Source organism: Canis lupus, chromosome 7 (genome assembly GCF_048164855.1).
Source record: "Canis lupus baileyi chromosome 7, mCanLup2.hap1, whole genome shotgun sequence".
NCBI lineage: Eukaryota > Metazoa > Chordata > Mammalia > Carnivora > Canidae > Canis > Canis lupus.
Genome location: NC_132844.1, coordinates 24,598,010 through 24,620,161, shown reverse-complemented (window position 1 = coordinate 24,620,161; position 22,152 = coordinate 24,598,010). Strand labels below are relative to the sequence as shown.

Here is a 22,152-nt window from a genome sequence, read left to right as displayed (position 1 = left end):
ACATTTTTACCTAAGATACTTATTTTCTTTAGAGCAATTTTTTTAAAAAGATTTTATTTATTTATTCATGAGAGACACAGAGAGAGAGAGAGGCAGAGACACAGGCAGAGGGAGAAGCAGGCTCCATGCCGGGAGCCCGATGTGGGACTTGATCCCAGGACTCCAGGGATCCTGATGTGGGACTCGATCCCAGGTCTCCAGGATCGCGCCCTAGGCTGAAGGCAGCGCTAAAGAGTTGCCCTCTTTAGAACTATTTACTTTTAAAATTATTACCTGAGGGGCAGCCCGGGTGGCTCAGCAGTTTAGCACTGCTTCTCCCTCTGCCTGTGTCTCTGCCTCTCTCTCTCTCTGTGTCTCTCATGAATAAATAAATAAAATCTTAAAAAAAAAATTATTGCGTGAGATTTTTCCTTCATAGGGAAGGAAATGGGAGGGAACTAATACTGATTAAGTAACTACTTTATAGCCAGCACCACACAAGGCTCTTTATATACATTATTATCCTTTGTAAATAATGAAGACATTAAGGATCAGAGTATTTAATTCTTTCAAGGTTATGTTTGGATCTAGAACTCTATATCGCACTGCCCCTGAGTAATATCAAGGAAATTCAAGAAATAAGAGGAAAGGAAAATTTTATTATAGTTCACTCCTAATCAAGAAATTACTAAATAGCTAAACCAAAGAGCTAATGGAGTATCCTTTGCAGTCACCACAAACTAAAGGAGACATGTGAGCTAGTCTAATAGTAGGTCATGTTAAGTTTAATATAACAATCTTCTAAAATAAAAATAAGAAACTCAGGCTGCATGTGAGAAAAACAAAAACAAAAACAAATCCACCAACCTCAAGTATCATTGGTTGGCTAATACTAGTCTGGAGAAAAGAGGTTTGGAAAGAAGTCAGGAGAAAGAGAAATCTCAAAAGTAGGGAGGGAAAAGATGTGAAAAGGAGACAAAGGAAGTTCTAAGTGTCCTAAGCCAGGTCTGTGAAGTGAAGATAAAGTGCTTTTCCGTTGAGTAATACACAACAAAGAAAGATTTCAGTGATGATTAGAGCTATTTAAATTTCTAGTAGGTTTCAGTGATTTAAAACAGTCTTTTCTGTCCTGGCAACTGTTTTATCTCCTTTTATTTCAAAGTGGGGGCGGTGGGGTGGGGGTGGCGGGGAAGGATTGCTGCAAAGAATTATGCATGTATATAAAATGCACATAAGTACTGGCTATTATCTAAAGATTTAGAAATACTGAATTGCCGATCTTTGAGAGAACAGAATTGTAACAATTCACAACTCCCGAAGATTATATGTGGAACCAGATTAAATTTCTCATTTACTTTCTCCTCTCTCCCACCCCCTCCTTCCCCTTACGTTTTTGTTCTAATCCTGTTCTGGTGAGGATAATGGGAATGTGTCTTAGTGGGAATAAAGAACCAGAATCAAAACTTCATTCATGGGCCAAGAAAACTACATCTTTGGACGTTCACCACTTAACTGCTCTTCTCAAGGTAGCCATGGTTATCTATTATTTTCTGGGCAATAGTGTTAAGCTACTTGGAATTAAGTCTGAAGAAAGTAAGATCAGTGGCTTTTACCTTCCCTCTAAAAGGTATCTAGCACAATCTTGATGCTGAGTTAAAATTCTGTATCAGGTCATATGCTTGGCAGGAATGCTTTTAAATCATCAGTACTTTTATAGGATATTCCTGCACTCGTGTGCTTCCCTCTAATGTTGACTAAGTCAGCTCAATTCCATGACTGTCAGAAATCACCATCTGAGTTTTTGAAGAGTGTTCCTCCTGTCAAGGCCATGTTGTATACTTCTGCCAACTTTTAGGCCAGCATACCTGCAACCCTGAGCTCCCATGGCTTCCGCTGTGGTGGACTGTTGTGCCAGTAACACACTTGCTACATGAAGGTCTGCTCTAGCCAAATGACGATACAGGAAGGATGTTTGAGGGATTTATTCAAAATTGGAGAACACTATGGAAAACTAACAAGCTGAGAACACATCATCTGCTTTGTTTGCCAGCTGCCAGCTGTCACAGAAGACACAGTGATCACCTCCTAGGACTGTGCTGTGCCCAAAGGCTCCAAATTATCACTGCTTTAACGGTCTTGCCACCACACTTCAGATGTTACCACTATCATTTCCATTTTTGCTTTTGGAATATTCCAGGAACAACAGTCCTTCGAATCCTACCATCTAATTGGTGCTAAATTTACATATAGTTATGCATCCCCCACTCTGATGTTAAATGGATATTATAGTCCTTTTCTGTCCTTAGGACAGGGAAAGGGATAAGTCCCTGTCTTAACTACTGCACAGCCTGGAGTTTCACTAGCAGATAAATGCTGCGTAGCCCCACTCCAGAGCCTACTGATGGCAGAGAAAACAACTGAATAACCTGAAATTAATCATGAAACATGAACTCTTGAGTTAAAAAGATTGGCAATGGTTTGGCAAGTTGGGGGAAGTGGCAGAGTGAATATTTGGGACTTAAAAAAAATCTGATATGATAAAAGGAAAAGTAGTTCACTCTTAGTTACCTTTCTTTTTGCTGGTTTTGGGGTTTTTAAAGCAATTTTTCTTAAATAACTTTTTAGAAATCAAAACCCAACAGTGAGAACAATTATGTTAATAATGCCAGGAAATTTGTTTGCTTTGTTAAATTGAGCTTCAAAAGCACTTCAATTGAACATACATTTGTGATCACAAGTAATGCCTATTCTTATATCCATTTAAAATGTTTACTTTATTACAGCTTATTATAAATGTGAGTCTGAAATGCAGCACCATGGCTGCTCAATTTCCAGGCCACAATTTTATGATAATAGTATGAAATGTATTCATGTGTCAACAGAACTGTCTAACAATGCCCCAAATGGGGTTGTTAGCCGCTCTTTCTGATGGCCACACAGTTCTGTGCTCCATAGCATTAAGAAACTGCTACAAGCAGAGAGCTCTTTGAGAATTTTAACATCCTCTGTAACATGTACTATTTTGTTACATTTAGCTCAGTTTAATTGCTACTATCTCAAAATACAGGTAAGCACCTACAAGAAAATTGACCCTAAATACCCAAACATATGAATGGGATAAACTGGTTCTGTGACTTTATTTTATGGTTGAGTTTCCTTCTCAGGCAGTCTTCCTGCAGCACAGGGGATGAGACTGGAGAAACTCCTGTGTACTTGATGTTCCCTATTGCGTGCAGTGGTAAAAAGGTAGCTGGGAGATACAATCTGTCACCCTGGCATCTCACAGAGGGGTAAGGAAACACATAGTATATGCAGATCGGATAACTGGAAATGGATGGTAGGTAAAGGGTGTCCATCCGTTTCAAGTACTGGTTTTTCTGCAGCACTCTGACCTTCCTGACTTTTGTGACAAGTAGCCCATAGAACTGTCTTGGGCAGGGATTGAGATCATAAGCAACATTTTCTCAATTAAGCATTTTTTAAGGCTCTATTATGCAGGTGCCATGCCAAGTGCCTTTATGTTCATTATTTCATTCATAGGATCTATTTGCATGCAGTGGACCATCTGCTTTATAGAGGAAGGGACAAGCATGTCCTGTAGGGAACCAGGATCATGTGATAGTAAGCCAGATACAGTTTTTTGCTTCACGTTTTTGTGTTTACTCTTAAGGCTACCTCTCTAAATTGGTAAAGCTGTGCAAATGCTCAGTTTTAAGATAATTTGCTTTTTATACCCGACTGCCTTACAGAGAATAGTAAGTCTAGAATCTTGATTGGCAGGGAGCATAAGAGCTTACCTAGGCCAGCTCTCTTTTCAGATTAAAAATACTGAGGTTCACAGAAAGCCTACCCTTTGTCCAAAGCATATATTTCATCAGGAGCAGAGTTAGAACAAGGGTCTAGACTTTTGGCATCTATCTCAGTCCAGCACACTAATCCTGTGATGTGTAAAACAATCCTTAACAAGCAAAAGAGATGTTTTCTCAGGCCAAATTTTTACTTACAGTCATATAAGTTTCACCAAAGAGGAGAAAAATGTTTGACCTAATTCACCTAACATAGGAAAAACAGTTTATATCCCAACCTACTCTCTCTCTCTCTCTCTCTCTCTCTCTCTCTCTCACACACACACACACACACACATTTTATATAACATTTATATCCTTACTTGGTGCACTTTGCTATTTTCCCTTCTACTTTATTTCATTAAAACAAAACCAAAATTGTTTAAAATCCACTAAATTGCTTTCAGGACCAAACTCCAAAGTTAGAAAAATAAATAAATAAAAACCCTCACAGAGTATGAGGTATCGATTTCAAGCAACTATCAAGGAAGTGGGGAGCATTTCACCTTTTCTAGTCTTGAATTATATGAAAAATGGATGTGGACAACTCTCAGGACAGGAATCTTCCTGCTCAAGATGCCAAGCTAGATAGACCCTACCCCCATGACTCCTTCCACCTTCCACATGTCATCTCCTTCCCCAGAGTGACTGCACTGCGAAGAGGCTGCCCTGGGCCAGGCACAGACTCTCACCCATCTCTTCCAGAGTCCCGCTGGCATAACATGCTGGCAAAAAAGAGCTGATGCTTGACTTTAATAATTTCAAATGACATTTTTCTCTATAGAATTAAATCTATTTTGTCAGGTCTTGAAATATCATGTGATATATTACTTGATGGTATAACTTCTTCCTCTGTTTATATTCTCTGCCTCCCTTAGATGGTAAAAGCTCCTTGAGCAAACAAAACAAGAGCCCTTGTTTGTTCATTACCAGATCTCCCTGAACACATAATGGGTACTCAATAAATATGTGTTCAAGAAAAAACAACAAACTTGATGAATATTACACAAAGAAATTATAGAAATGACATCAGATGTTAAAACATTCCAGCTACTATTAAATGATTTTCATTCTCTGGACTGACCTGGCTCTCTTCTTGATCCATGCATTTGTACTTATTTTCTAACTAGCACATCATCCTCTCTTCCCCTCTGGCTAACCACTTCTTCTTCCTTTTTTTTTTTTTTTTTAAAGATTTTATTTATTTATTCATGAGAGACACAGAGGGAGAGAGAGAGGCAGAGAAACAGAGGGAGAAGCAGGCTCCATGCAGGGAGCCCGATGTGGGACTTGATCCTGGGACTCCTGGATCACACCTAGAGTCGAAGCAGAAGCTCAACCACTGAGCCACCCAGGCGTCCCAAGACTCTAATTTTAAAAGGGACTTAGGATCTTTGTAAATAAGGATGAATTCAAAATAGGTTTCTAAAAAACAAAAACAAAATAGGTTTCTACCTTCCTGCTGCTACTATAAAATTGGCCTTTATTTCCTTCTTAAAATAACTTTCCATAATAAAAATCTTAAAAAAGTCTCTATCAACATTTTCTACCAAATCTACAGATAGAAGGATCAGCAAATTGTCTCAAGAAATATGACTTGCCAAATCAGTTCAAAGTGGCCTTGGTAACAATATTCAATCAGACTACACAAAGCTGAAAGGTTACAGACTGAAAAAAGACATATGACAAGCCACTGAACGTCTGCCCTGAGAGTACAAAGGGCTGGCTTCAAGTCTCTAATAATTTATCACTTTATTAATGATCCAATAGATGATTTAATGAATAGCCTATTAATAATATCTAAATTCAAATTTCAAGGTTCTTTTGATTATCCGTTAGGAAAATTTATATAATAAAAGAATTCTAGAGATGTTTTTGTAAAGGAGAATTATAGAAAATAAAATATGACTTGGAAAAAACATAAAAGATGAATTCCCAGTTAATACTTAATATGTAAAGGAAAAATGGAAAAGCTGTAACGATCATGGAGAGAGAAATGACAGTTGACAGATTGTTCGAATGATATTTAAAAAGAGACATTCCATTATATTTATATATTATTGTTATTAATAGTTCTCATTCCTTTTAATAGAAAGAGAATCATATTATTATAGCAGGAGGTACTTTTTGAAGAAAGATTCTTGAAGGAAAATAAATATCCTACCGCTAGATGGAGAATTAGGGTGAAGTTTGAGCAGTTTGCAAGACTCACTCTTTTTTCCATCTTTCTCTCTACATTCGTCCAGTAAAGTATAAAATGCTGTTCAAAAGTAACAAGGAAGATATAAACAAAGAAGCAATCATTCCTTTATATTTGTTTTCTGTGTTTGATGTGTGTGTGCGCGCGCATGCACACATGATTTGCAAGGGCATGCGTACGTATATAATATATACAAAAGTTTTTTTTTTTCAGATCTTACATACCAAATACAAGCACATATCTGGTGTTTGGATATATATATATATATATATATATATATATAAATTCTAAAATTTAGACAAGAATAAGTCAAACTTTCCAAATGAAGACAGGATAAGAACAGAAACCTTCGCTTTCATTTTTGAACTTTCCTAAGACCTAGAATGATAAATAAATCCCAGTCCTCAGTGTACATATACGTAACTGCCTGTTTAGTCAGAAAATGGCATATTCAGGAATAGAACCCTACATCATTGGTGATCAGTCCTGCAATGTTTAATTTCATCATTTTGGGATGTCTGTGCTTATTTTTATTTATAGCCTCCAGATCTGCAGATATAGGACTTGTGGTTTCTAGTATTCACCCTATCTGGAAATGTATCAGATTCAATCCCCTCCTGCTCTTTGGTCCAAGGACAGAAACAAACACATTCTCCTTTTTTAGAGATATAGGTCATTTATACAACAAATGGTATCACTGGTATCACTGTGCAATCAAATTCTGGTGAATCAAAAGAACTTCCCCTACCACTCACTACCTGGGGGCAGGTAGGGGGAGTATATTTGTATCAGAAAGAAACCAATAACAATTCTGTGGGAAGGGCTATCTCTAGCATCTGCCCTGCAGGATGAGGAGGAAGGCCTCATTTGATCATTGCTGTCTGATACATACATTGTCAGGCACTTTGGAGCAGATCTAATTCTCTTAAATAATGACAGAATGGTTGCCTCTTACAGACCTAACATTTTGAATTCTGCTTTATAAGGAAGGCTATTTTAGAGTAATTCCAATTACTATTCCTAATTAGCACATCACCCTTTGGTAAACTAGACCAAATTTATAAGGAGGAGCAGATATATGTTACCATGAGGTCACAGTGTATATAAAACTCAGTCATGGAAGGTTTCAAGCTTACTTTCTCCTGACTCCAAAGCTCTTACCCATATAGTCTCTCAATAGAGTCCTCAAAACATTTATTTTATTTAACTTTGAATATTTTTACTTTCTTTTTAAAACCTTAAAGCCAAATAATCATAAATGTGTTTTAGTTTGGGCTAAAAAAGGGAAACCTTAGGAAGGTTTTCATGATTGAATGAAAAAACATATTTCTGATTTAAAAAAAATTTTTTAAGGCAAAAATGAGAACACCGAGTCTCATACCCAATTTTGAGCTCCTTCTGACATACCACATCACTTCCTTTTTACTTCTTCACAGGAAACTAAATAGCATGCAATTTAAGGACAGTTTGATATAGAGTATTCCTAACCTTGCAAGATTATTGGGACAATTTAGGAAGGAGTATTATAAGAAAATAGTAAGAACACTGGAGTAAGCAGAACCAGATTAAAATCCTGACTCTGGTGCTTCTGATACATGTGCACTGTGCTCCATGGGACACGATCCTTAGGCTCTACACTATTCAGTTTTTAAGCTATTTAACCTGGAGCACAATGCTTGCAATTTGCCAGATGGTTTGCTGTTGGGACTGAATGAGTTAACTTTTGTAAACCATTTGGTAGACATCAGGGGACATGACTTGTTAGTCTGCTTTCCTGTTATTTCCTGGGGTTATTCTGCACTCAATTTATGTAGGAAAACATAATAATGTATTACATAAACAGAAGAATTTTTTTTCCATTTCCTTCGATTTCCACTTTAAACAATAAGAAAATAAAACTAAATACAATTGAAGAAACTAAACCCCATGTGGTTCACTCTTACTGATTCAATGTACGTTTTAGCATAAAACTATTAATGGTAGTAAATGAAGGCAAATAATAGACTATTTGGTTTATTTGCAATCTGTTTTTGTCAAACTGGATTAGAAAAAAAGTTGGCTATTCCAAAAAACGATTTATGAATTAAAACCAAAGTAAAACCTAGCTTTGAGAAAGTACACCTTGAGCTCAAATTATCTCTTTTAGCTGGAATTCTGTGCCATAGACCTGAGCTCCCGAGCACAGTACCCATGTGCCCTGTTTTCTCAGGAGGCAAGTATCAAGTTTGGGGCAGCCCGGGTCTTCTATGACAAATATTCAAAACACATAATCTGTGGTGTTGGTTATTTACTCACTCTATTTCTCATGTCATAATTTCTCATATGAAGAAAAACTGTAAAAAGAAAGTATATCTGAAGATCCTAATGATCTGGATCCTAAGGTAATAAAAGAATAAGTTCCCTATTTGTAATGGCTTATTAAATGCCTAGGAGGAGGGGTGATGGGGGTAAGGGAAACATCATTTTTTAAAAATGACTTTTATAAACCTGGTATTGTAGGTGCTTTGTCCACACTGTTCTGTACAATGCACACAATAATTCTCAGAAGTAGATATTGTTATTCCCATTTTACAGATGAAACACCAAAGTACATAAATTGGATAAAAATCTCAGCAGGTTTTTCTCGTTCTAAAGTCTATCCTAAGGTTCAGGGATTAACATGATTTTCAATTGAATGGCAAATCAATCTTGTGCATTTTAATAGATTCATGAAAAAATTTCCATAAAGATTTCTAAAAACTAATTATGAAAGTTAATCCCATACCCCATAAAGGACATAAACATGCTTCACACACCAGCCTGTCACATTTCTCACAATTATATCTATACAAAAGAGCACAAAAACTAAAACAAACTAAAAACTGAAGTGTTCTATTCTTTTGGATAAGGTATACTTTTTCTCTAATGTGCCAAATTTCTGAATTGGTTACATAGCATGAGCAATTTTCTCACAGGAAATCTCATATTTATAGCAAGCTAATTACTCTCTAGAAGTGATTGTCACATGCATGTGGATGGTTTTAGGATTCAATTTTGTCAAAAGCTAGAAAATTAATTCATGCCTCATCCCATGCAAGCCTTATGTTTTAAGAGATTAAAAGCCACCACAAAGACCTATTAACAGGGAATTTCTGAAGACTACCCTTGACTAAAAAATCCATTAATCAAGTTTTCTTTGGATGATATAATTTACCAGATAGTTTGACTGCTATGATAAATTCAAGTTCCATCTAATTGTGAAGGAAATATCTGTTTACTAGAGAGAATAGTTTTATATTTTAAAGTTTAGACAAAAAAAAAAAAAAAGCTTACATCATTAATGTACTTGACACAAAAACAAAAGATTCCTGCAAATAAAATGCTCAGTAATTTTCTTTTCTTTTAAAAGTAAATAAGACATATAGGTATTATTAGTTGCACATAATGTGAGACAGTCACACTGTTCTCTACTAGATATGAAAAGGCACTTTTCCCATCTTTACAGCTGTTTTAAATACACACTTTTCTCAAAAGCTACAATAAGCTATTTACTACACAATAACTGTTTTCTCTCAAAAGAGAAATATAAGCAACATTTTGAAAACTTCAATTTGTTGAAATATATAACTGCGGAGTTTCTTATTTTGTATCAGCAAAAGTGAATTATGCTACTTTTGCTACTGTCAGATAAAAAAACACTTAAAATGATAACCAATTTTGACTCTTACTCTAATTTTTTTCAGTTGAATATGGTAATACATTTCAAAAATGATGTCAAAGATGCCACTTGACTACCACAAATATGGAATCAACATATGGTGTATCCCTGAAGAATATGAAGAACATTTTTTATTTTAGAGGCAGCATCTATTTCTTAATCTACATGGCATCTCAATAAAGCATATGATACTATTATACCAGAGGTCTCCACCAGTTATGATACTTCTGTACAAACAATCCTAAAAAGTTCAACAGTTTTCTGAGACTACACATTAATATATAGAGCATCTACTATTCATATACTTTAGTGTGTGAGATACATACTTTCTCATGACAAACACGGAAAGTTTCAGTGGCATGTAAAGATATATAAAGGTAAAATCTTCAAGGGTAAATAAATAAGAATACAGAAAATACAGTCTATTAAGTGTGTAATAGCACTATGTGTAAAACAATGTACATACCTTAATTTAAAAGCACTTTATTGCTAAAAAATGCTAACCATCATTTGAGCTTTCAGTGAGTTGTAATCTTTTTGCTGGATGGAGGGTCTTTGCTCATTGTTGATACCTGCTGACTGATCAAGGCAGTGGTTGCCGAAGCCTGGTGTGGTTGTGACAATTTCTTAAAATAATATGACAATGAAGTTTGCTGCACTAATCGACTTCCTTTCATCAATATCTCTGCCGTAAGTGATGCTGTTTGATAGCATTTTACCCACAATAGAATTTCTTTCAAAATTGGAGTCCGTCCTCTCAAATCTTTTGCTGCTTTATCAACTAAGTTTATGTGATATTCTGAATCTTTTGTTGTCACTCCAACAGTCTTCACAGCATCTTCACCAGTAGATTCCATCTCAAGAAAACACTTTCTTTACTCATCCATGAGAAGCAGCTCCTCTGTCCTTCAAGTTTGATTATGAGACTGCAGTAACTAAGTCACATCTTTGGGCTCCACTTCTAATTCTACCTCTCCTGCTCTTTCTACCATAATCAGCAGTTACTTTTTCCACTTAAGTCTTAAAATTCTCCAAGTCATCCATAAGGGTTGGAATCAACTTCTTCCAAATCCCTATTAATGTTGATATTTTTATCTCTTCTCATGAATCACAAGTGTCCTCCATGGCATCCAGAATGGTGAATCCTTTCCCAGAAGGTTTTCAATTTACTTTGCCCATATCCATCAGAGGAGTCAGCATCCACGGCAGCTCTAGACTTAGAAAATGTCTTGTCTGTTTGTCTCTCTTTTTTCTTTTTTTTCTTTTTATTTTTTTGGACTTAAAGTAGGCTTTATTCCCAGCATGGAGCCCAACATGGAGCTTGAACTCACAGCCATAAGATCGAGACCTGAGCTGAGATCAAGAGTCAGATGCTTAACTGACTGAGCCACCCAGGTGCCCACAAAATGTACTTCTTAAATAAGAAGACTCAAAAGTTGAAATTACTCCTTGATTCATGGGGTACAAAACGGACGCTATGCTAGCAGACATGAAAACAACATTATACATCTCTATTAGGGCTCTTAGGTGACCAGATGCATTGTCAATGAGCAGTAATATTTATGGGTTTTTAAAAACTTATTTTATTATTTTTTCATCAAGATAAGTGATCACCTATTTCACCCCACCCACCCATCTCCTCTGTGGTAACTATCAGTTTGTTCTCTGTAGTTAAGAATCTGTTTCAGAGCACCTAGGTGCTGGCTCAGTGGTTGAGCGTATACTTTTAGCTCATGTCATGGTCCTGGGAAGGAGTCCTGCATGAGGCTCCCCGTGGGGAGCCTGCTTCTCCCTCTGCCTATGTCTCTGCCTCTCTCTCTCTCTGTCTCTCATGAATAAGTAAATAAAATCTTAAAACAAACCCTATTTCTTGGTTTGTCTTTCTTTTTTCCTTTCCTTATTTGTTTTATTTCTTAAATTCTATATATGAGTAAGATCACATTATATCTGTCCTTCCCTAATTGACTTATTTCACTTAGCATTATTTTTTTTAAAGATTTTATTTATTTATTCATGAGAGACAGAGAAAGAGAGAGGCAGAGGCACAGGCAGAGGAAGAAGCAGGCTCCATGCTGGGACTCAATCCCAGGACTCCAGGATCACGCCCTGGGCTGAAGTCGGCGCTAAACTGCTGAGCCACCGGAGCTGCCCTTCACTTAGCATTATACTCTCTATCTACATTGTTGCAATTGGCAAGATTTCACTCTCTTTTATGGCTAAATATTCCATTTTGTGTGTGTGTGCATGTGAATACACACATCTTCTTTATCCATTCATCTATGATGAATACTTAGGTTGCTTCCATAGTTTGGCTATTATAAATAATGCTGCAATAAACATAGGGGTACATGGATCCCTGTGAATTAGTGTTTGGGGTTTTTTCAGGTAAATAGTACTGGATCATAGGATAGTTCTATTTTTTAGTTTTCTGAGAAACCTCCGTACTGTTTCCATAGTGGCTGCAGCAGTTTGCATTCCCACAACAGTGCACAAGGGTTCCTTTTTCTCTATATCCTCGCCAATATCTGTTGTTTCTTCTGTTTTTGATTTTAGTCATTCTGACAGGTATGAGGTGATACCTCACGTAGTTTTGGTTTGTATCTCCCTGATGATGAGTGATGTTGTTCATCTTTTCATGTCTGCTGGCCATCTGTACGTCTTCTTTGGAGAAATATCTGCTCATGAATGAGCAGTAATGTTTGGAAAGAATCTTTTTTTTTCTGAGCAGTAGGTCTCAACAGTGGGTTTAAAATATTCAGTAAACCATGCTGTAAACATATGTGCTGTCATCCACGCTTTATTCCATTTATAAAGCACAGGAAGAGTAGATTTAGCATAATTCTTAAGTGCCTAGGCTTTTTAGAATGGTAAATAAGCACTGACTTCAACTTAAGGATCTGGCTACATTAGCCCCTAATAAGAGAATCAGCCTTTCCTTTGAAGCTTTGAAGCCAGACACTGACTTCTCCTCTCTTACATAATAAGTCCTAGATGGCATCTTCCAATATAAGCCTGTTTCATTTACATTTTAAAAAATCTGTTTATTGTAGCCACCTTCATTGATTATCTTAGTCAGATTTTCTGGATAACTTGCTGCAGCTTCTACATCAATACCTGCAGCTTTACCTTGCACTCTAATGTTATGGAGACAGTTTCTTTCCTTAAACCTCATGAGCCAGCCTCTGCTAGTTTCAAAATTTACTTGCACAGCTTCCTCACCTCTCTCAGCCTTCATAGAACTTAAGAGATTTAGGGCCTTGTTTTGGATTAAGCTCTAGCTTCAAGGAATGTTGTGGCTGGTGTGATCCTTTATCCAGATCACTAACTTTCTCCATATCAGCAATAAGGCTGTTCCACTTTCTTAATATCTGTGTGTTCATTGGAGTAGTACTTCTGATTTCCTTCAAGAATTTTTTCTTTGTAATCACAACTTGGCTGTTTGGCACAGGAGGCCTACCTTCCAGCTTATACTGGCTGCTGACACACCTTCCTCACTAACTTTCATTTCTAAGCTTTTGAATTAAAGTGAGTATGTGACTCTTTTTTCACTTGAACACTTGGGAAGCCATTGTTAGATTATTGCCAGTCCTAACGTCAGTATTCTTGTGTCTCAGGGAATAGCGAGGTTCAAGGAGAGAGAATGGCCAGTTGGTGAAGCCGTCAGAAGACACAGAACATTTATCGATTAAATTTGCTGTCTTATATGGGTATAGTTTGTGGGGGCCCAAAACATTTACAATAGTAATGTCAAAGATCACTGATCACAGATCACCGTAACAAACACAATAGTAATCGAAAAGTTGGAAATAGTATGAGATTTACCCAAATGTGACACAGAGGCACCAAGTGAGTAAATGCTGCTGGAAAAATGGTGCTAATTGTGGCATTACAGCTGAACTATTTCAGAATACACATTATTCATGTATGCAAGAAAACTCAACATCCTGTTTAAGTTGTAAACCTCCAAAATAAAAATTCAGAAAGGGCCCTTATTAACTGTAAAATAGATAAAATCATTCTTTAAGAGGTTCCTCTTAGTAATACATTGCTTTTATGAGAATACCTGGAATCTGACAATTAGCGTATTTCTAGTTAGGTAGAAAAGCTCCCAGCTTCTGTTAAAGCTCCTGTGTGTTTTCTTTAAGATGATACCTGAAACTGAAATATACTGATATCTTGATGATAAACCATAAGCACTCAGACACAGAGATGAGCACTGTGCTAGAGAGACAAGCTAAGTATCTAAATTGGCACGTGACTTAAAAGAGTATGGATTATAAACCACACTGCACTGCGGGTACTACAACAAAAGGGAGAGCTATGAGGCATCACCTGACAAGGGAACTGAATGCAGAACTGATTCAGTCATTTTGCTGGAGAAACTTGAAGATACACAGGTGCAAGTTACGCTAGAAAAGTATTTTAAGCTTCAAATCTGTTTTATATCACTTGGTATGGTTGTGAGTAGCAGTGACAGAGACATCAGCTACTGCCACAGAGATGAAAGGGAGACTTTGAGTAAAGGCAGCAGGCTCACTGAAGAAAAAACCCCACTGCAAATGAAAGACTCCTAGCATAACAGCTGATGCTTTTTGCCTTCTTGGCTGTATTCAAATAAATAAGCAGAACCACATTCAAATACTTAGGATCACAAGAGCAACATACGAAATTAAAAGAGATAAAGGTTAAGTCTGTAGGCCCTTCAAATATAACACACACACACACAAGAGAAGTCTGAAATATATAATAAAACACTACCACTAGTGTAGTACTGTCTTCAGGAAAACACAGAAGAATGAGCACTCCCTCTCATTAAAAAAAGAAAAAACAGGAACAGTGTCCATGAATTATACTTTTCCAGGAGGATGGAGAGATACCTTTAGGACCACTGGTCAAAGCTTATTGATATATGCAAATTAATGTCACTGATTTAACAAGTTGAGTTACCTGATTTTCCCTATAAATCTTGGCATTTAAGTTATTGGCAAGTAAAAAAATAGAAGCAGTAAGAAAGGAACTGTCAGAAGCTGACTTTGAGAAATGACAGCTGACAGCAAATCACTAACTACAAAAGCACAGTAATCTTGGACCATTTTCTGAGGCAGTAACTGGCTTAAGAAACATTAACAATTCCTGAGGCCATCACTTGATTAAAGTACAAGGTAACAGCCTAAGATGACACTCAAAATAAGTTATATAAATTACAAAACACTTTAAGGAGGTAGGGATACTTCTAATATATCAAAGGAAGAAATTAACTTAAATAGCTATACGGGAAATATTTTACTAAATGATGTTACTTAGGTCTTTACTATCTTGCACTTCTTTAAATTTTTATTTATTTATTTATGAGAGAGAGAGAGAGAGAGAGAGAGAGAGAGAGGCAGAGACACAGGAGGAGGGAGAAGCAGGCTCCATGCCGGGAGCCCGACGTGTGACTCGATCCTGGGACTCCAGGATCGCGTCCTGGGCCAAAGGCAGGCACTAAATGGCTGAGCCACACAGGGATCCCCATCTTGCACTTCTATAGAGCTCAATCTTTTCAATGCATTGTTGTATGAGCTGATTCCCTTGAAATACTTGATCAACATTCTTGAGTGAAAAATTTAATCCAGCAATATTTACACAAAACCAACAACATAGGAACGTAGAAAGTGGGATTAGGGCGTCAGAAAAACCTGGTTTCCAATCCCAATTATATCATTTACTGGTTGCATTATCGTGGGCAAGTTATTTAATCTGTGTCTCAATTTTCTCATCTGTAAATATAAATATCTACTTTATTATGACTGTTATAAATATTAGGAAGTATATATGTCCTGGGCACATAATACATGCTCAGTAAAACTTCTTTTGCTATTTATAAAAATACCTTATTTCTACTCACACTTAGAACCATTAAAATCATGTTACAATTCCATTAATGACAGCTAAGTTTTAATTATCATTGATCTTCACATAAACATCTAACTTTAAAAATAATGTCAAAAGTTATTATTTCCAGGATGCCTAGGTGGCTTAGTGGTTGAGCGTCTGCCTTTGGCCCAGGTCATGATCCCAGCGTCCTGGGATCAAGTCCTGCATTGGGCTCCCTACAGGGAACCTATTTCTCCCTCTGCCTCTGTGTCTGCCTCTCTGTATATCTCTCATGAATAAATAAAATCTTTTTTTTTAAAGTTATTATTTCCAAAAAGAACACATATATCAAACCAGAAATATGCAAATAAGTTTCTGCTTCCTTATTACCATGTAGAAATACTGAAAAATAATTTTTTTTGAAAAATAAATTTTAAGTGAAAATAGTATACTACAGGAAGTAGATATTTGGCATTATGCATTATTCATAAATAATTATTATTATTCTTGGTGCCTAGGTGGTTCAGTCAGCTAAGCGTCTGCCTTTAGCTCATATCATGATACCAGGGTCCTGGGATGGAGCCCCATGTCAGGCTCCCTGCTCACTGGGGAGTCTGCTTCTCCCTATCCTTCTGCCCTCTCCCTGCTTGTGCTCTCTTGCTCACACACTCTCTCAAATAAATAAAATCTTTTAAAAGATAATAATTATTTTTAACTCAATCATAGACTTGCTGCTGTATTTTAAAAGTCACATTCTGAAAATTCTCTGAAGCTGTGAATTCAACAATAAAGGGTAATTATCACCTTCCATGCTGGAAAGGATATAATGAACTAATTTCTTTTTCAAAATAAAAATCTGCAATGAACAAACTTGGACCAATCACTCTGTTGTCTTTTTCCAGAATACAATTCTCTTCTGAAAAATACGTCTAACAGACTTTGGCTTAGCCTTAATTTCACAAGACACACAAAAAAGATGAAAATGATTTAAATAGCAACCATGGAAAAGAAGGCTCTTCCATGACTGAACTGTCAAATTCAAAGATATAACTAGCCATATTAAGAAAAGTTCTCTAGTCATCCACCTCTTGTCATAAATAATAGTTCAACTCAAGCAGCAACACAATGTCAGAAACAACTAATAGAAACATTAATTTGATTTTTTTTAAAGATTTCATTTATTTATTTATTCAGGAGAGATAGAGAGAGAGAGAGAGAGAGAGAGAGAGAGAGAGGCAGAGACACAGGCAGAGGGAGAAGCAGGCTCCACGCAGGGAGCCCAACACAGGATTGGATCCCGGGACTCCAGGATCACACCCTGGGCTGCAGGCAGCGCTAAACCGCTGTGCCACCAGGGCTGCCCTAATTTGATTTTTTAAAAAGATTTTATTTATTTGAGAGAGAGAAAAAAAAAAGCGTGAAAGGGAGCATGAGCAGAGGGGAGAGGGAGAAATAGGCTCCCCACTGAGCAGGGAGCCCGATGTGAGGCTCAATCCCAGGACCCTGGGATCATAACTTGAGCTGAAGGCAGACACTTAACTGACTGAGCCACCCAGGAGATCCTAATTTGAACTATTTTTATATTAGTTCCATTTCTCTTGTTTCCCTTAGAAATGAACACTTCAGATAATACAAAGAGGATATAAAAATATTTTACTGCCTGATAGTTATGATTTTAGGAATCTAGCACCCTTTTGTCATTGCCCATCTCAGTGACCTTTAGGATTAGTTTCCTTAGCTGGGGCCTAAAGAAGCCATCTAGAATACTGACATGAATTGTCAGGAAGATGTCAGTTCTTTATGTTGAGCATGGATCTTACCTAAAATTTTAATGTTTCTCTAAAAAGGCATTAGGGTCCCCCTAACTTCTAAGTCTTATTCCAACTTAGAAATTCTTAAAATGGTCTGTACAGTCTTGCTGTTAGTATGGCTGGGTTTTTAAAAAATTCTCTAATACAAATTTACCTCTTCAACTATATTTCCTATTACTTCCTTACATAAGCCTTATATCCAAGGCAAATCTTCCAGTTCCACAACTTTGCATTTTCTGTTTTCCTGAATCACCTAACATCCTGCTATCCCTACAGAAAAAGACAAAGACAAACACTCTCTCTCAAATACATACACATCCTACTATTCACTTAGTTGTAGGACAACACAATTTGTGTTTCCTTTGTAAATCTTAACTGCCTCAGTCCACGGTTCTTCTTCAACTTTTGACATTTCTGGCTAATTACAAGCATTTGACATATCACATCCTACCTGAGTTCTTCATTATCTTTTTACAAAGAAATTTCTTTCAGTTCACTATAAATACTATAAATATTTTCAGATTATAAATAAGTTATGGGCAAATATCTTATTAATCTTTATATCCCCAGTCTCCATATATATACTTAACTGATGTTCTTTTTTGACTAGCAGGAAGTTTTGAGACATATAGTGGACAAGAGAATAGTATGTATAGTGAAGGAACAGGAAATTGTAAACATCAGAGGAGTGTAAGTTAGGGAAAATAAAGACACAATGGGATGGGAAAGGGTAATGGGAAGAAGTTATATTTGCTAGAGTGGGCAGTAAGAAGTCATGTTGGTGGTAACTTAAAAATGAAAAAAAAAGCAAACAAATGCAAGGTAAACTTATGAAAGGTTCTGAAGGCCATTAATAGGAAACTGAATCTATGCTAGAGAATATCAAAATGCCTAAAATAGAGACTATGAAGGAATGTAAGTTTGTTCTTTGTTTTTTTAAGGGTGGGGGAGAGGGAGAGCCAGAATCTTAAGCAGGCTCCATGCCCAACTCAAAGGCCACCAAGGGGCTTGATCTCATAACTCTGAGATCATGACCTGAGCTGAAATCAAGAGTCAGATGCTTAGCCAACTGAGCCACCCAGGCACCACAAGGAGTATAAGATTTTGAGGAGGTAAGTGAGGAAGATCAACCACAAGTCACTCAAGAGAGGTGGATGTTAACTGTCCTGGCTAACAGAACAAACTGCAGCCTCAAGGAAGGTGGATCTACTAAGGACATTTGAGACTCCATCAAGGAGTGGAATTCCAAAGAATAGACTTGCCCTTACTTTTTTCTCTCAAACTATAATTTTTCATGATTTTATTGATTTAATAAATTATTCAAGCCAGTAAAAGCATTTAAAAAATCAACATCAGACTTAAGATTTTACTTATTATAGATAAGAATAACTCCTACAAGAGCTTGGGGACTGTATCTTTTAACAGGATACAACAGAATGGAATAGTTCATCACTAGGAGTAACTTACCCCCACCAACATAATTTCTACCCTTTCCTTGAATGGCTTCATTTCACTCCAGAAATCTCCACTTTCTGACATCTAATGACCTATATTATATATATGTTCTCTTATTTCATTCATCCTTTTGCTAAACCAAAATGACCCTGAGAGTATCTCCTTGTTTATTCTTAGTGTCACTGTCTTTTGCATCATCCAATTACCCTGTGCTATGCAACCAACCTACTCATCCCGAAACTTAAAAAACATCTGTTCCTTCTTGCAATTCTGCTATAATTCTTTTTGCAGCTAAAATCAGCCCTGAGTCATCAAAATGCCTCCAAGATACACTGATCTTGAAAAATATTTAAATGTTTTAATTCTAGCTATTCTCACAAAGCAAATTCAACTTTGAGCCAGACAATGAGAAACTGTTTATCACTATATCTAGCAAAACTGCCACACCTGGTTGAAAAAAAATCTTGCAAATGAGATACTTTTTCTTTCTAAGCTAATCAGAGCACTCAAAATCTCAGATGATTTGTTTATATACCTGATTTTCTATCAGCTGGCTCTTTCTTAAAGAAACAAATTAGATTTCCAGAGATTGTTTCAAATTAATAATCACATAATACTTCACCCAAATCTCTTGAATATTAAGAATAAAGGTAAAATAGAAAGCATTTAATATAAAAGAAAAATAATAAGTAGAATTGGCCCTTCTAAAAATGATGGCTGAAGAGAAATACATAACAAAATAAATTTCAAACTAGATGTTTCGGGAACAGAAAGAGAAATACTTCTTAATGAAATCAGAAGATATTATAATTAGAAGCCTTTTAATATCTCATATTCACAAATGTTCCCAATACAAGAACTCACAGCTCTTGCTATTAACAACTAATGAACATAAACACTCAACACTGGCTAAGTAGCAGAGGTGAGATTATAACTTTGAGTTCTTTATATTCCCTTCTGTTTTTATGTAAACAAACCGTAATAACTCTCTATCTTGATCTCTGTGGTGAAACCATATTTCTTTCAGGTAACTCATTGAGTTCAGCCAATGTCTTAACTAGTATTATATCAACTACAGAGAGAATTTGGCCTACTGTACAAGCAAAACTCAGAAGGACTTCAAGGACTATAATAACAATGTATATAATAATAATGCAATATAAATACTTAACTAAACAGTATACACTAAATACTAGACACTAATATTCCATAGAAGGCAACATAATACAACTGTACTGCCTATGGGCAGTATAATCTTGGGTTGGTCACTCAACCTTCTAGGTATTCCTAATCTGTAAAGCTGGAAATTCTAAAAGTACTTAAACTTTTGTTTGAGAATTATTTAGAAAAGTGCCTGGCATAGTGTTCAACAAACGTTGATGTATAATATTTTTTGCTTGGTAACAGTACTAAAACTGTTTGTGCTTTTGGTTTTAAACAAATTATCCTATTTTCCTATTTCATGACAAAAAGTTTTCAAATACTGACAAAGAAGAAAAAAAGATGACATATCCAAAGAGGTACATAACATTTGATGATAAAATGAGAAAAATTATTACACTTTAGGGATATATTACATTAAAATACTCTTATATTCTTTTTATTTATTTTTAAATTTTATTTATTCATGAGAGACAGAGAGGCAGAGACACAGACATAGGGATAAGTAGGCTTCTTGTAGGAAGCCCGATGTGGGATTCAATCCCCGGACCTGGGATCACGTCCTGAGCCAAAGGCAGACGCTTAACCACTGACTTACTCAGGTGTCCCTATATTATTTGTTTTACAAAGTCTAAGCCCCTTTTGGGGGGAAAAAAAAAGTTTTACATTAAATGAATTTTCTACCAGATAACTTCTTTTTAAACTAAGACTTGGAAAGTCTAATCTGATTCTAAAATATTGCACACTTTTGAGAAAAAACTGTGGGTAGTTAAATAACCTAAAATGTAATTTCATATGTCTATCCACATAGATTCTGAATAGATTTTTTTTAAAGAATGTATGTATAATGTATGTTCACTGATAATATTTTGACTAAGATTAAAGTCTTAGAAGAAAACTTAATGAAAAGTACTTTAATATCAGAAACAACATCAATTATTTTAGCAAATGAATGATCACCTGTGAATCTGTTTCTTGGATATCAGAAATGCACTGATCTGGTGACACTGTAAAAGAATTTAAATATTAATATTTAAAATATTTTAGTAAAACTGTAAAGATTCAAATGGTACCTCAATACTGACCTGTATTTGTAATGTTAAACTTAAAATTTATAGTAGTTTTTCCAAACCTAATTCTTCATTGCTTTTAGCATAATTTGTGAATTTCTTTTTTTTTAAATTTTATTTTATTTATTTATTCATAGAGACACAGAGAGAAAGGCAGAGACACAGGCAGAGGGAGAAGCAGGCTCCATGCAGGGAGCCTGACGTGGGACTCGATCCCAGGTCTCCAGGATCACACCCCAGGCTGCAGGCGGCGCTGAACCGCTGCACCACCGGGGCTGCCCTGTGAATTTCTTAAACTATAAACTTGTCATTTTTACTTACAGGCAAATAATTCTACTGTTAATAAAATTTTAAGATGGAGAAAATGAATACTTTTCTCACTATTTAGAAAAAAATTATTTTAAGAGATTGCTAGATTTACTTGACTACATTTCTGTATTCCTGTTTTAGAAGATTAAAGATTCCTCCCATCCATGCCCCACAGTATTTTTTATGACATGATGTCACTTAATGCAGCAGTCTCAAACTTCTGAAGGTGCTCAAGGTAGCAACTTCAATACTGCTGATTAAAATTTTGGCAACAGTTATTGATCTGTATTATCTACTCTCAGAGCTGTTACTGTTCTTGAAGAGCCAACAAAGACAACACCCATCTGGAGCTTGCCAAACTCTTGATTCATGGTCATGGACACCTGAAGTAGATCTTTTTCTGTAATTGAGGAGGGGGGGTTGTTTTTTTTTTGAAACTTTATTAGAGAAGAAGATATGTAAATATTCATTTATAACTGACTACTGGAGAAATTATTTTTCTTTTTGTGGGAATAATATGAAATATATAATTTCTAGATGTCTCATAGAAATCTAGATCAGAAACTGGAACTATTTATCTGAAATATGACTTTCCCAATAGTTAATTTAGATGTAGTATCTCATATTGAAATGGTTACCTGTGCCTTTGAAATTCAAGCCAGAGAACTATTTTTTTTTTTTTTGGAAGTAAATACTGGTAGGAAAAAACACAAGGGGGAAAAGAAGTACCATGTTATTTCCTTTCACCAAAATAGGAGGTCCGTTGCAT

General features: G+C 36.0%; 1 protein-coding gene across 4 annotated transcripts in view; it reads right to left on the bottom strand.

The window, feature by feature from the left end:
- Positions 1–22,152, bottom strand: part of RNGTT (RNA guanylyltransferase and 5'-phosphatase) — a 362,293-nt gene that overhangs the window by 18,255 nt on the left and 321,886 nt on the right. The window contains exons 16-17 of one of the 4 annotated variants that reach the window (XR_012033880.1): positions 22,022–22,077; positions 20,965–21,011 (exon numbers count right to left, since the gene is read on the bottom strand). The exons of 2 other annotated variants lie outside the window; for them this stretch is intronic. Coding sequence is in view for 1 of the 2 variants with exons in the window: in XM_072832089.1 (XP_072688190.1) it covers positions 20,965–21,011 (47 nt within the window). In the remaining variant the exon portion in view is untranslated. The remainder of the gene's footprint in view (positions 1–20,964; positions 21,012–22,021; positions 22,078–22,152) is intronic. One more of the 4 variants, XM_072832089.1, reaches the window with a different exon arrangement.